General features: G+C 36.0%; 1 protein-coding gene and 1 long non-coding RNA gene across 14 annotated transcripts in view; one reads left to right on the top strand and one right to left on the bottom strand.

The window, feature by feature from the left end:
* LDB3 (LIM domain binding 3) overlaps window positions 1-13159 on the bottom strand; it is a 128651-nt gene that overhangs the window by 23576 nt on the left and 91916 nt on the right. For 8 of the 12 annotated variants that reach the window (XM_056350724.1, XM_056350728.1, XM_056350732.1 and 5 more), the window contains 3 exons: window positions 10735-10770; window positions 4631-4792; window positions 2882-2989 (listed from right to left, as the gene is read on the bottom strand). The exons of 1 other annotated variant lie outside the window; for it this stretch is intronic. In XM_056350724.1, the coding sequence (XP_056206699.1) occupies window positions 2882-2989; window positions 4631-4792; window positions 10735-10770 (306 nt within the window). The remainder of the gene's footprint in view (window positions 1-2881; window positions 2990-4630; window positions 4793-10734; window positions 10771-13159) is intronic. 3 more of the 12 variants (XM_056350730.1, XM_056350731.1, XM_056350734.1) reach the window with 3 other exon arrangements.
* Window positions 1-13159, top strand: part of LOC130154590 (uncharacterized) — a 59065-nt gene that overhangs the window by 33491 nt on the left and 12415 nt on the right. For both annotated transcript variants that reach the window (XR_008823792.1, XR_008823791.1), the window contains exons 3-4: window positions 8596-8753; window positions 10509-10661. This is a non-coding gene — a long non-coding RNA (uncharacterized LOC130154590). The remainder of the gene's footprint in view (window positions 1-8595; window positions 8754-10508; window positions 10662-13159) is intronic.

Here is a 13159-nt window from a genome sequence, read left to right as displayed (position 1 = left end):
TATCATATTCTACTCCTGACCAACATAGCTACCATACTTCAATGTGAAGAGTGCCTATTCTGGGATTCCAGTCTATCCATAATCCTGTGATTAATACACATGAATTATGAGCTTCTTAAATGAATAGCCTTCAGTTAAAAAAGTATGCATGCGTTAACCATTTTGTGAAAACATGCCTTCTGCCTACTTAGGTGGCCTTATTTTAAGGATTTCTATGATGATAAACTGTCTCTGAAAAGTTTCTAGACATCTACCACTTCTATAACTCTGATTTAAAAGCTCACGATGCTATGATTCACATATTCGTAAGGGTTTCTGAAGTTTTTAGATGACTCCGAGTATAGTCTTATAACTCAATAGTCCAGTTTTAGAATGCCCCCCCTGACTAGCAGCATCCTCAACATTCAGATCTTTGTCTGCCTTCACCTAGCCAGAAAGCTTCACAGAATAATAAAAACAAAATCCAAAGTAATGTTTATTTCTGAAATAAAGCCTTTTCTTAAAACTGGAAAATTTGTAGTTTTGACATCTTAAAAGTGTGATGTGTTCTTTAGCCCTCCCCTTATATCCTCCTATTCAAAATTCTCAGAAATTGTCAATGAGTAGAATCTATTTCACTCAAGTCTAAAAATGCCTTTCTAATCTTGGACAGGCAATAAAATAAATCTGATTAAGCTTTTAACAATGGAATGGTAATTTGTGATTTTATCTTTCTGCATTCCTCCAGAATTGTTCATTAAATGAAAGACTTTTATTATCTGACTGTTTTTCTTGAAGGGGAAAACGAGGGCCTTTTGTGACATCAATGCTAATCTCAATGAAATATGTGTATATTGCAGAAATAAGAAGATGCAGACTACTGCTAGGTGCAGGCTTCAAAGACCTATTATTAGCTATTATGTAAAATTCTCACTGAAGCTAGTAGAATACCAAGGAAATCTTTTATGCAAGTCTGTACAAATATACCTCTCACAACAAGATTTATATGGGTCCTAAGATACAGACTGATGAAACATGAATAGATGTCCTCTGGCTGACCAGAATAGTCACCAAGGCTTCAGTGATGGATACAATTCAGTCCTCAACTGAGAGAAGCACTAGAACTAAGTCTTTTCTGTAGCTCAGAAGAAATAAACATATTTTGCATGTCAGCGTTTAATCAAGCTTAAATATGCACAGTTATTGTTGCTTAGGAAGCAAGGGACTGGTTATAAGAGGCTTCCAATTGTCGCCTACAACTATGTAGGACCCTCTTCTCACAGAGATATGTGATCATTCCACTTGACTAAAAGAGATTTGTTAGTAAAACAAAGAGCGGATGAAATAGTACTGGTGACATTTAAGAGCCTAATCATACCACAGGATTGAACTGAAAAGCAGCGTAAGAATTACCTGTGAAATGCACTGAGCACTCTCCCAGGTAACAAGCGACAGGACGAGAGGAAACAGCCTGAAGTTGCACCAGGGAAGATTTTGATTGGATATTGAGAAAAATGTCTTCACTGAAAGGGTGATCAAGCATTGGAACAGGCTGCCCGGGGCGGCGGTTGAGTCACTGTACCTGGAGTCACCTTTTAAGTACAAAAGTCGTGTAGGTGTGGCTCTTAGGACACACGGTTTAGCGGTGGACTTGGCAATACTGGGTTAACAGCTGGACTCAATGATCTTAAGAGGTCTTTTCCAACCTAAATGATTCTATGCAAAAATTAGGTCTTCTTAAGGCATTTTATGATGGACACCCACAAATAATTCCCTAAATAACACCACTTTGGAATTTTGAAAGTTCATACATGAAACTAGATGTCAATGGCAGCAAACACCCTTGCATCTGTTCTTACCTTCTATTCTTGTTAACATTGTGGGGACATTCACCAACTAGTTTAATAGAAACTAAATTTATGATTAGTGTACTTCCACTCAAATAAATAGAATTACATCAGCAGTTAATTTTCTTTCTTATTTTTTATCAGCTCCATATGGGAATTACATCCCCTGTGTAATTCCCATGGCTGTAAACAGATGTTTACATCCTAAAACTCAGAACTCTTCTGATCTGTTCCATAGGTATTTCATTTTTGCATTGGTTTCAGCAATGTGAAGCCATCCAAAATGCTTTCAAGTATGTACCTATGCTGTTTTCTATGATACTCTTGACAAAGATCATTATACTTCTTGAAATGTAGCCTTCGAACTTGCATGTTTTGTTCATTTCAAACATCACCTTTGGGTGATTACTAGCTACCTTTTGATATCAAGATGAAAGACATGGATAATTATGATCTCAAATGCATTGCTGATTCAGTTTTTCATTATTTCTGAAGATTATATTCAAACAATCACTCTTAAAACCTACTGCTTTCTCCTGTTAGTCTTGACAAAGTGTTAATGAAAGCAATGAAAAAGCTTAGCAGTGAGGCAGTACAGCAGCATTCTCTCTTACTAGTGATAGATGCTACGTTTCCCTGTCAGTGCTCTTTCATTAGTCATGATTAAGAGCATAATAAAAGGTCTGTGATTCTGTGTTATAACCAAGAAAAAAAAAAAAAAAAAAGAAAGAAAAAAGTCTGTCATTCTCACCCAGTGTCACTAGACAACTATTTTCATTTTAAGATGGCAAAACCAGCAAAACCAACCAACTGAAATACCTTTGTTCCGAAAGGATCTTTTGGTCACATATCCTAAATCTAAAACTTAGGCATTTCCTAGCTTGGTTTTAATGTGAAGGATAAGGAAGAAAGCTGTTCCTTTAAACACATCATGCTTTTCAGTAGTCTCTGCTAAGTCAATCTCTTAAGAAGCTGAAAACCTTAAACAGGAGAGAGCAACATAGAATAAACACAAATTAAGTTAAAATAAAAAGAAGAGAGCTTTACAGATATACCTAGACTGAGATGAGATTGCAGATGAAATAGTGGAAGCTGCTAATGACATGTTCTTGGACCCATGGAAAGGCTTAGGCTGTGAAAGAGAGCTGGGGGCTGCAAGCACTCTGCAGAAGACACAGTAAAAGCGTGAAAGCATGTACAAAATTATTTAACAGGGACAAAAATAGTGACATCAGAACCAGGCTTTGTCGGAGTTCAGGAAGACTGCTGCATAGTTACCAGGAACAGGTTTTCTGTAGCATACATCTGCAGACTTACAGAATAGCACAACCAAGCACACTCCTACAGAGCACAAGACAAAATGCACACATTATGTAAACATCTTAAAACCAGAGTCTATCAATAACCAAGAAAGACAGTGTTTCAGGACTGGACTTTACTAAATTATTCATGTTTTTATCTGCAAGATCTGAAGATGTTTGAGACTGAATTCAAGCCAAAGTTTTTTAATATGCAAGCAGTACCAGACAAAAGATTCTATTTAAAACACAAGTCAATGGCATGATTAGTTTAATAGAAGCATTTATTTTTGAAGCATATATTAGATAATCCATTTTCTTCATGTTACAGTTTCAACTGAGGGATAAAAATTACTTAAACTGTATCATTATTTCATGTCAAAGTGCCTTACGGCACAGTTCTGAATTACAGAATACCTTATTCAAACCTCCTTTGCTGGCTGGATGATTGATTTTCTTGCACTGGAATAAAAACACTGGAGTCTGGTAGGTCACGGTTAGGTAAAAACTGACTAAAGTGAGAAACGAAGTAGTTGCTATACATAAATAATTCAAGTCAACTAGCAAAAATTAAACAAGAAGTAGAGCCAAGAGAACATTTGCAATTTCATTTACACAAATCTAAGATATGACAGACTATATCCTAGGTCTCAATTATTTGAAGTAGTTTCCATTACTGAAAGCGTTTTTTCCCTTGTATTTTTAGAACATGCTAAAACATACATCTTCGAGGAATATTCATTTAGTAAAAAAAAACACAGAGAAAAGAATAATATGCACCAAAGGAATTCACTCTTACTATCTGCAAAATTACTATAATGTGACAGCAGTATAAACCCCATGTTTCTTCACAGACTGTCTGACAGCTTTTAGTATACAACTGTAGATCCTACTGTACCACAAGTGTTCTGAATGCCTACCTCCTTGAAACTCACCGTAGCTCTGTGGCTAAATCTCATTAGAGAAAAAAGAGTAGACAAATCTAATAGAAATTGATTGAAATTAATAGAAACTTAATACCCTACAGAGCAAGTCAGTCATGAAATGTGTGGTTCTACTGACATGTCCACTATGTTTCACTGACACCTGCTATGATATGATAAGCTCAATCACGTGACTAATGACATTTTCTGATTTTCCATTTCATGTCATACTACAGAAACATTACTAAGAGAACCTTCATTCACTGTAATATTATGAGGAGTTGTTTTGGTTTTAATACAAGCAGTGAAGAAACTTCTCTCATTTTAACCCTAGACTTGCTTTCTGAAAATGTAAGCTGTATTACAGACTTAAAGCTATATTTTTAGGGCGGTTTTATTTTGCAAATTATTTGCAAACATGAACAAGGTACTTCAAAGTAAGAAAACACACCTAAATATACAATAGCATATATAATAGGTTACAGCTTTTGCATACTACATTCTTAAGTTAAGAATGTGTATGCAGCATTTTCAGAGCCATACAGGGGTGTACTTGCGGAAGGACAAAGCAATGAAGCATTACCTTTGGAAGGAGGATGAGAAAGACTCTTGCACTACTGAGGTGGTTGCTGGTGGCGTCATCAGACTGGCTGTGTTTTGAGCAGCAGTAGCAGGCTGATGGGCTGAAGCATGTGCAGGAGCAGAGGCAGAACTGGTAGACACCGGAGCATGCTCAACAGGGGTACTAATTAGAGTTAAATTAAATAAAACAAGAAGCATCTTCAGAAGAGGCATATTTAAAAGTAGAGCATAAAACCTACTATGTTTGAACCTGAAGCTGCAAACATAGTAGCAGGCCGTGTTACTGAGGGAAAAGCACAATTATGCAAAGAAAAAAGAAGAGATTTGTTAAGCCTTTTTGGATGTGCAGTTAAGACTGTAATGCAGTTTTGGTCCTGCTTGACTGAAATTTATCCCAGGCGTTATACAGCATTTAAGTCCCGCTCCCACTGAAGCCAGTGGTAGGAAATGTGGCACGCAGTACTTAAATGGTTGCAATCAGCCTGTCACAAACTTTGGGCTCAGATAAATTTCACACAATATTTACTCCTGGAGCTGAAGTTTATGTTGGGAGTAAATTTTTTAATTAGATGAAAGAAAAACAATTTAAAGGGTGTTATCATAGTTTATGATAGCATCATCATATTATCATCATTATCATGGCAGGTTTCCTGCAAGTTCTGATAGTCTAGAAATCCACTCAGCCCAGTTTTGTGTCAGTTTTAATCAGTCTCATGCAATACAGGTAGTGGAAAGATGCTTAAAAGGAGCCCATTCATCTCTGACCTAAATTCACCTTACATTGCACTGGCCAACCCATCAAAAAATAAGATGCCTTTTTATACCTAGAACAGTATGCAAAATACAAGGGGAAGATGGAGCATAAAATTTTACGACACCAGTTTGAAAACTACTTGGCTGATGAGTGTGAGTTGTTATCCTTGTGACCCTCTCGTGCTTTTGTGGCACAGATAACATGGAACAGAGAAATATTACAGTTTAATTCATTTTATCTTTATTTGATTGCAAAATAGATTAATTGAAATTAATAATAACAATAAAAATCTAGTCTCGTACCCTGTGGCCATTTTAGTAACCTACTGAACTACTAGTGTCTTTCATCACCTCCTATCAGAGGTTATTAATATATTTCATGCTTATTAATATATTTCAGCCTTGCAGCCTCACTGAAATTTGGAAAGTATTACTCATCACTTACAGACAGACAAATGGGGCAAAGTTATCTATTAGACAGCTTTGCAAAATAGTTTAGTCAAAGCCATCCACTGCTAAGAAATGAACAGTCTTTTGGGAGGTTGTTTATTGTCTCCCCACTAGCTCTTACATCAAATGAAAAAAAAATAATCATTAAGTGGACTTAAAAGGTTCAAGTTATTTGCTGACCGTTTCAACGCACTTAATATCAGCAAAAGAATAATGGTATGTACATTCATTATTCACTTGTGAATAAACCTAACAAAAATCACTAGGTCATTTAAAACTAAAAGCAGGGGCAGGGTAGGGAAAAGGAGAAACAAGAAGAGACAAAAGCTTAATTTTGTGTTTAGGCAGATTTTACTGCAGATCTTATTAATTATTATCCACAGAACAAATAAGCCACTGAAAAATGACTAATGGCAATTTGATTTTTCAGATTATTATACTATTCCAGTGCATAGCCTTCTGTGACGAGTGTATGTCCCCCAGGCATAAGGAACATTTTTTCTTGATGCCATTTTATTATGCTGTAGATCCATTTTCTTTAGTAGTTATCCTAATACATTTTTTTTTTTTTTTCTTAAATCAGGGCATTACTGTACATGACGTAGTTGTCTTGTCCGTAAGCAGTGATATAAGAACATAAGAGACAGATTTTTACTTCTTTTGACCTAAGTCATATGTATATTGCCACATGTCTGGATTCTTACAAATTACTCCTATCAGGGTGATGATGGAATTTGGCAATTCTTTGGCCCAAAATATTCTTTCCTGAGCACACTCAGTATCAAATAACAAAAGAAAGCTTACAGTTCCATGACTGTTTTTCAGCCAAACCTTAGCCCTCTGACAAAAGCAGAAAATCAGTGTTTTCTCCCTTATGAGTTTCGTCTGCAATTGTATACATACCAAGTGAGCTCCTCAAAATACTCATCCTGTTTGCAATTCTGGTTTTCAAATCATTACACCAAAAGTTTCGCAACAGTTTTGCAACAGTTTTTTCATCATGATACGCATTTGAAATTCAGATCAGTGCTTCCATCTTGATGCAATTTGCACTGTGATGTAAATGCTTCCGCTTCACTAATACAGTACCAATCACACAGGCTATGAGGCAGAGTGCCTGTATATTGTACATCACAGCTGTAGATTATGGGCTAGGCTGTTACCGAGTTTTCATACTTGCAGGATTTTTTTTTGCCCTGTGCAACAGTAGGTACTGAAATTGTCACATTAAAATGTGTCGAGTCAAAATTTAGTACTTACGTATCTTTGATTTAGCAAACAGGAAAGGACTGAATCTATACTGCACATAAAAAATGAAGCTTTATATATGTTCTAAAAACAAACTAAGATTGCACCTATGTTGTCTTTCTATTTTCCCTGATGTGAGAGGGATTTTGCTACAGATTTCAGAAGTCACAAAATGATACCTTGAATAGAAGAAAACAGTGTGTATATATACTTAAAAGAATAGAATAAGAATATTTTTAAGAGAAAACAGTGATATATACTTAAAAGAAAGAAAAAAAAAAGAATATGTGTGGACATGGACCTGTGTGGAGACAGATTTGAACTGGACAAACATATATAAATAAAATAAATGCAAATATACTGGAACACCTTATAAAACTTGAAAGAAATACAAATTTTATCTTGCATGCTGTTTGTAATAGGTTTTTTGGTGATTTAAATGTTAGAGGCTTGATCACCTTCCTGCAGCGTAGGATATATTAATTAATTAATGGAACAAGGAATTGGAATAAATATAGATGAAGTACAGAAAACTTTAAAATCAGGATGATCTGATTACACAAATTATATGCAGTTGGTAACTAATTCTCTGCTCTGTTTTATAGAAAGGACTCAGACTGACTGTTTTTATTTTAACCAGTATAGATTTTAAATAATTTTATTTAGATATTCAAATAAGATAACCTAACTTTTTTTTTCTAAACACTGCCTAATTTCTAGTTTTTCAATCGGATTTTTTTTTTCTATTTTTTTTTTTTAGTCCTTCAGGTGCAGAAGAATTTTAAGAACTAATAAATGTGAATGCTGCTTTATAAAATAGATCATCGATTAAAATAGCTTCATTGTTACATGTTGACCATATTAAAAAAAAATCTGTATTCTGTACACTTTTAATCTTTATAGTATTTTGTATTTTAAGGAAATCCAAAGGAAATGGATGTTCTCAAACATCTCCATGTATGTGGTCACAAACAAACATAAAATGTACAATGTAAGTTAGGTGGATGAAAACAAACACATATATCTCTTCTCAGATGATTTTCAATCACAAAAAGGAACACAGATGAGTAGAGGTTAAGAGGATAATAAAGGTTAACAACCATAATGAGAAAACACAGGCAACAAACACACTCTAACATTTAAAAAAATTAGTGCCAATTAAACTTCTTTCTTTCAGTAAAGTCCTAGGTTCTGACATTTGCTGTCTGAAAAACAATTGAGTGGATTATTAAAGCAGTACTTAGTTTCCTTTATGTAACACCTGAAGTTCTTTTTGTTTCAAATCCTCCAACAGATCTCTTGTAAGGAACTGGAGATATAGGGAACAAAAATAAAAATGAATAGGGGAAAAATTATCTCTTATCATAGCATTTGTAGAAAAAAGTGCTGGAGAAGGTGTTTAGAGAAAGACATAACACAGAAGAGCTTTGCATTCGAATATTGGAATGTCTGTAGAAGTACAGTGAACCGTTTCTCTGCAGAGGGTGCTTAATGACTGTTTCCTTCTTATTGCAGGTGCGATCCTTGGGAGTGCTGCTTAAAACATAAAACTCACGCAAACTAGAAGTTGTTGGAATTTGTAGAACTTGGAAACGCCCATCGCCTAAAAGGCAGATGTCTGTCTGAAGGAGTTAGAGGTTGTTATTACCAAACCATTCCAAAGCTCCAAACAGGTCAGTTATGCAGTTACACGTCACAGTGTACCTTTGATTACTGGATGAAGTAAGAGGGACTTTCTGGCCAGTAGTGATGAAACCGGCCTCCCTCTGACTTGTACCCGCTCCAAGCCTCACAGACCCCTTGGAGGCCACTGGCTTAGCATTGTCAGTGTTGGCATCCATGCTGCACGGTTTAGGAGGATGCCAAATACTTGACGTCACATACTGTGTCGCATGCGTAGTAGCTGCAGGCCTGGGTAACAAAGATTACAAGGGGGTTTGTAAATGAGGCATTTCCTAGGTAATAGCAGGTATTTGAGGGAGAGACAGAATTCCAGCCTTAATAGAAAAAGGTTTGTGTGATTTTTTTGGTTTTCAGAGATTCATGTGCTTAATGTCTATCACAACAAATAAAGCAGCATTTTAGAATGCTAACACCTGGCCCTTTAAGACAGCAGGTTTTATATGGAGTAAAGCCTTCAGAAAAAAAACCCCAACAAAACAACCCAAACACCAACCCCTCCAGCCCAAATCAGAAATGCTAAACCTCATAACCAAAAAAGAAGTTAAGTCTACATTTAGTAATGAAGGCTTTGTTTTTCTGTCTTTTCTTTTTTTTTTTTTCCCCTGGAAGATTTATATCTGTAAATATCCAGTGTCTTCTTTTTATATCCCTAAATTCCTTATACCGTAGATCATCCTGATATTGCAGACAAAATCATGACAAATCTTGGTAGTTCATTAGTTTATTACTGCTTAAGACCAGGAAAGGCTTTAAGAATTAAAAAAGGTACCTTGTGTTAAATCTGGAAACCATATTGCTAGGAATATCAAAATAAGACACATAGCAGAGCTATGATGATAACAGAGGTGAAGAAAAGCTATGGTATGACAAACCATGCAAGATTAAAGCAATGTAATATGACATTAACACCCGTCATACATCACAAATTGTTCCTGGTAAAATAAAATAAAATATTTCAGTGGAGCAGCTGCATAGTCCTGTAGATGATTTTATACAACTGAAACTGCTAGTGAAATGTTTACGTGCATTACTTGTTTTTTCAATTTAGTTTATTTACTGTTGTTATACAGGAATCAATGGGTTTATTTCATTATTTGGACAAAATGAATTTAAGAATAAAAATCAATTTTCCCTACTCTTCCAAGTGCCAGTTACCATTGCTTGTGTCATTAGTAATGACAACGCTTGCACTTGGATTTAAACTCTGCAACCTTTATTCAAAAGTGAGCAGTCTCACAAAAAAACAAGCAAAAAAAGTGATGCACATTGTTTAGGCAGGAATCAACAAAACAGAGGAAGGCTTTGAGATAGAATTCCTTTCATGTCAAACTAATAAAAGGCATTCATTTGCTCAATTAAACAATTGTCCAGGTTCACTCAAGAAGTACCTGTGTTTCAGTACTTGTGTGTTTTAGTATATGAACCAATAGAAAACAGTACACTTCTGTACATAACTGCAAAATGTGCTGAGGTTCTTTGGGAGAAAACAACTGTGGAAATGAAAGAACTTACTTCCAGAGATACTGTTTTTGAACCTCATAACCTGTCGAGGAACAATCAAGATATGCAAGAATCTGGTATGTAAACCTTCTTAAAATATGAAAAAGATAATACTTTTTAGATTTTAAAAACATCTTGAACAATCTAGACAAAGTTTAAAATGGAAATTGTTGTTACAATTTTGTCCATCACAAACTGACAATACTCCATTCAAGAACATTTGATCAAAGCTTTTTATTTTCCAGGTTTCTAAGTTCTGAGAAACATGATCCCCACATGCCCCATCTCACAGAGCTTTCTGAAGTCTACACTGGAAAGAAATGCCTGAAGAACCCATTTAGTTGTAACCGCTACATTCATCATCTGCTCTAACAGCATATAAATTTCACGGGTTTGAGGTAAGAACAATATGGGGAAAGTGGAAGTAAACTCTGAATAGGAGGCAAGCCAAACAAACAGAGCAAACATTACCTGTTTTGTGATGCTGCTGCGACATTTTCCTTGTCTCTGTGAAAGGAGGGGATACAATATGAATAAAGTAAATGCAATTGCCAGTGGTGGTCAAAAAACCCACCAAACCAACCCAGGAAGAAAGAAGATGGGTTGAGGAGAAATGTTTGGTTGCAAAAAGCATCCTAGAGTGGTTGCTCATATAGTTGTGAGAAACCTCTTCAGCTCTCCAAGTGAAATCCAACAAATATGCAAGTTTACTGTATGCTTCTCAGTTGCAAACAACTTTATTTCAATATTAAAGTAAGATGAAGGAAATTAACAGTTATGAATCAGACACTGTATGTATGTATGTAATTTCAGGCATAGTTTTGACTTTAGCAAGTTTCCTCGTAAAAGAAAATTTCAATAATATTCCAACGGAACGTGTTCTGATGCCAACTCCAAGTGGTAAAAATAATCAGACTGGGCAGTCCTCAAGGATCCAATATTTTGAAGTGATAAGCAGCTAAAGGTTTAACAAAGATTCATACAAGATAGATTTTATGTGTCTGGTAGCACTTAAACATTATCTGTCCTAGTAAGTACTAGTTTTCTCAATCTAAGTCAAATTAGGAACAAGTGCAATCATTCCTTCATTGAGGTGAGGAGTAAGTCAGCCTCAATTTCAGTGGTAGAGAATTAGGCTGTTATTCTCTAAACACACATACACGCTTACAAAAATAACTATCAGTTTAAGTGTAAGCAACTGTGTATCTGTGAGAAGCTGACATAGGTATTTTCATGAAGAATAGAATCCTTTAGCCTTAGACTCCTAAGTCTGAAATCCAATTACATTAAGTAATTGAGATAGTCTCAATACTTAGCAATTTAGTGGGTGGTTGCATCCTTTCCTATTTAAGGGATTGCGCTGGAATGTCAACAAGTTTAAAGTTGAAATATGCAAAATGAGAACATGTTTCTTAACTGGAATCTAAAATTACAAACCAGAAAGCAAACGTCCTCATTTACCCAACTGAACCTTCTTTCTGAGAAGTCCTTTGAAAAAAAGGAATAGACGTATTTGTTTATGTGGATTTGTTGAGTTTCAGTCATTGTCTTACACCATGTTTAGAAGGCTATTCTGTAACATTTTCCATGTTATTAGTAGTATTTCATGTATTTCTATCTGTTCTATCTCTGTGTTTATGTATGTACATCACGTATATACATACAGTCACATGTCCTTTCCTTAGTTTACCTCCAATAAAGTTATAAAAACCAGTCCAGTTTACATCAGCAAAGTTTGGACATAGGTGATCTCTACCAATTTTTAAAACCTCTAACTAAAATGTAACCCCTAAAATAGATGAATTGAAGCCTCATTTTCAAACCCAGAAGTAGATCTGAAATGGCCCTCAGATGTGGCTGCATGACTAAGATGTTATGGTGGTCAGAATGGGAGAACCTGTCATGAAAGCAAATACCCTCATAAGATCCACGGGCTCACCACTCTAAAGCAATGAGAAACCAAACACTATCTTTATGGTAACCAAGCCGTGAGTTCACTGGAACATCAAGTATAGGAAAGCCAGGATGAAGCAACGTGGAGGAGGATGGATTAGAAACTGTGTGTGTGGCAGGCAAAGCGTTAGTATACCAAGAGCCATAATCATGCGAGAACGTTAAAAACTACAGTCACAGCCTGGAAAGCATAAAGCACTGTTTATTTCCAGTGTTACTAGATATCCTATGAGAAATTAGTCAAGACCAAAAGGCAGGCAGTTGGGGTCAGGCAGGATAGCGTTAGGCCTCTGTTGTTACTGTCAATCTGATCCAAACTTTTCTGCTCCACTAGCTGCGGCTATACTGAAGAACGCAGAAAAAGGTCACTTGACTTTGAGGTCAGAATTTCACAAAAGCTTGTTCCTTGAGCGTACAAGTATAGGGTAACAGTAATGATGGCAGGGGAGTTGTGCAGGTTAAGCGGGGAGAGAGAAGTATGGTAAACATACTTCCACAGAATAAAGCAAAGGAAAAGGTAGAGAGTAAAGGGAAAGACAAGTTCAAAGGCACACAGTACTTCACGGTTTTCTTCCAGGAACTATTTCTCTCCCCAGTCAACAGCAGTAATTCCCTTTTGGCTAACAGTGAGAAAGGCTCAAGATCAGATGTGTCTCCTCTTGGCAATACTTGCATTTTGAGGAACAGACTATTGGATTTCCAGCCTTTACAATCAAACATGTTTTGCTATCTAAATGCAGAATTAATTTTACTTTTGAGTCAAATACATCCCTCGGGCAGGCTCAGTGAAGTCGATACCTTCACAACATGAAAGAATTTGGCTCACAACATGAGCAGTTTGTATCTCTGTGGCTACACAGGCGGCTCAAATAACTGACAGTAGTGGGTAGTAGTTTTGAGCTGTCTGGGAGAGATTTAATATTAATGGGTTTTTTTTGTCTGC

This window comes from Falco biarmicus, chromosome 9 (assembly GCF_023638135.1).
Source record: "Falco biarmicus isolate bFalBia1 chromosome 9, bFalBia1.pri, whole genome shotgun sequence".
Classification (NCBI taxonomy): domain Eukaryota; kingdom Metazoa; phylum Chordata; class Aves; order Falconiformes; family Falconidae; genus Falco; species Falco biarmicus.
The sequence above is the reverse complement of the archived record's forward strand: the minus strand, read 5'-3'. Positions and strand labels throughout refer to the sequence as shown.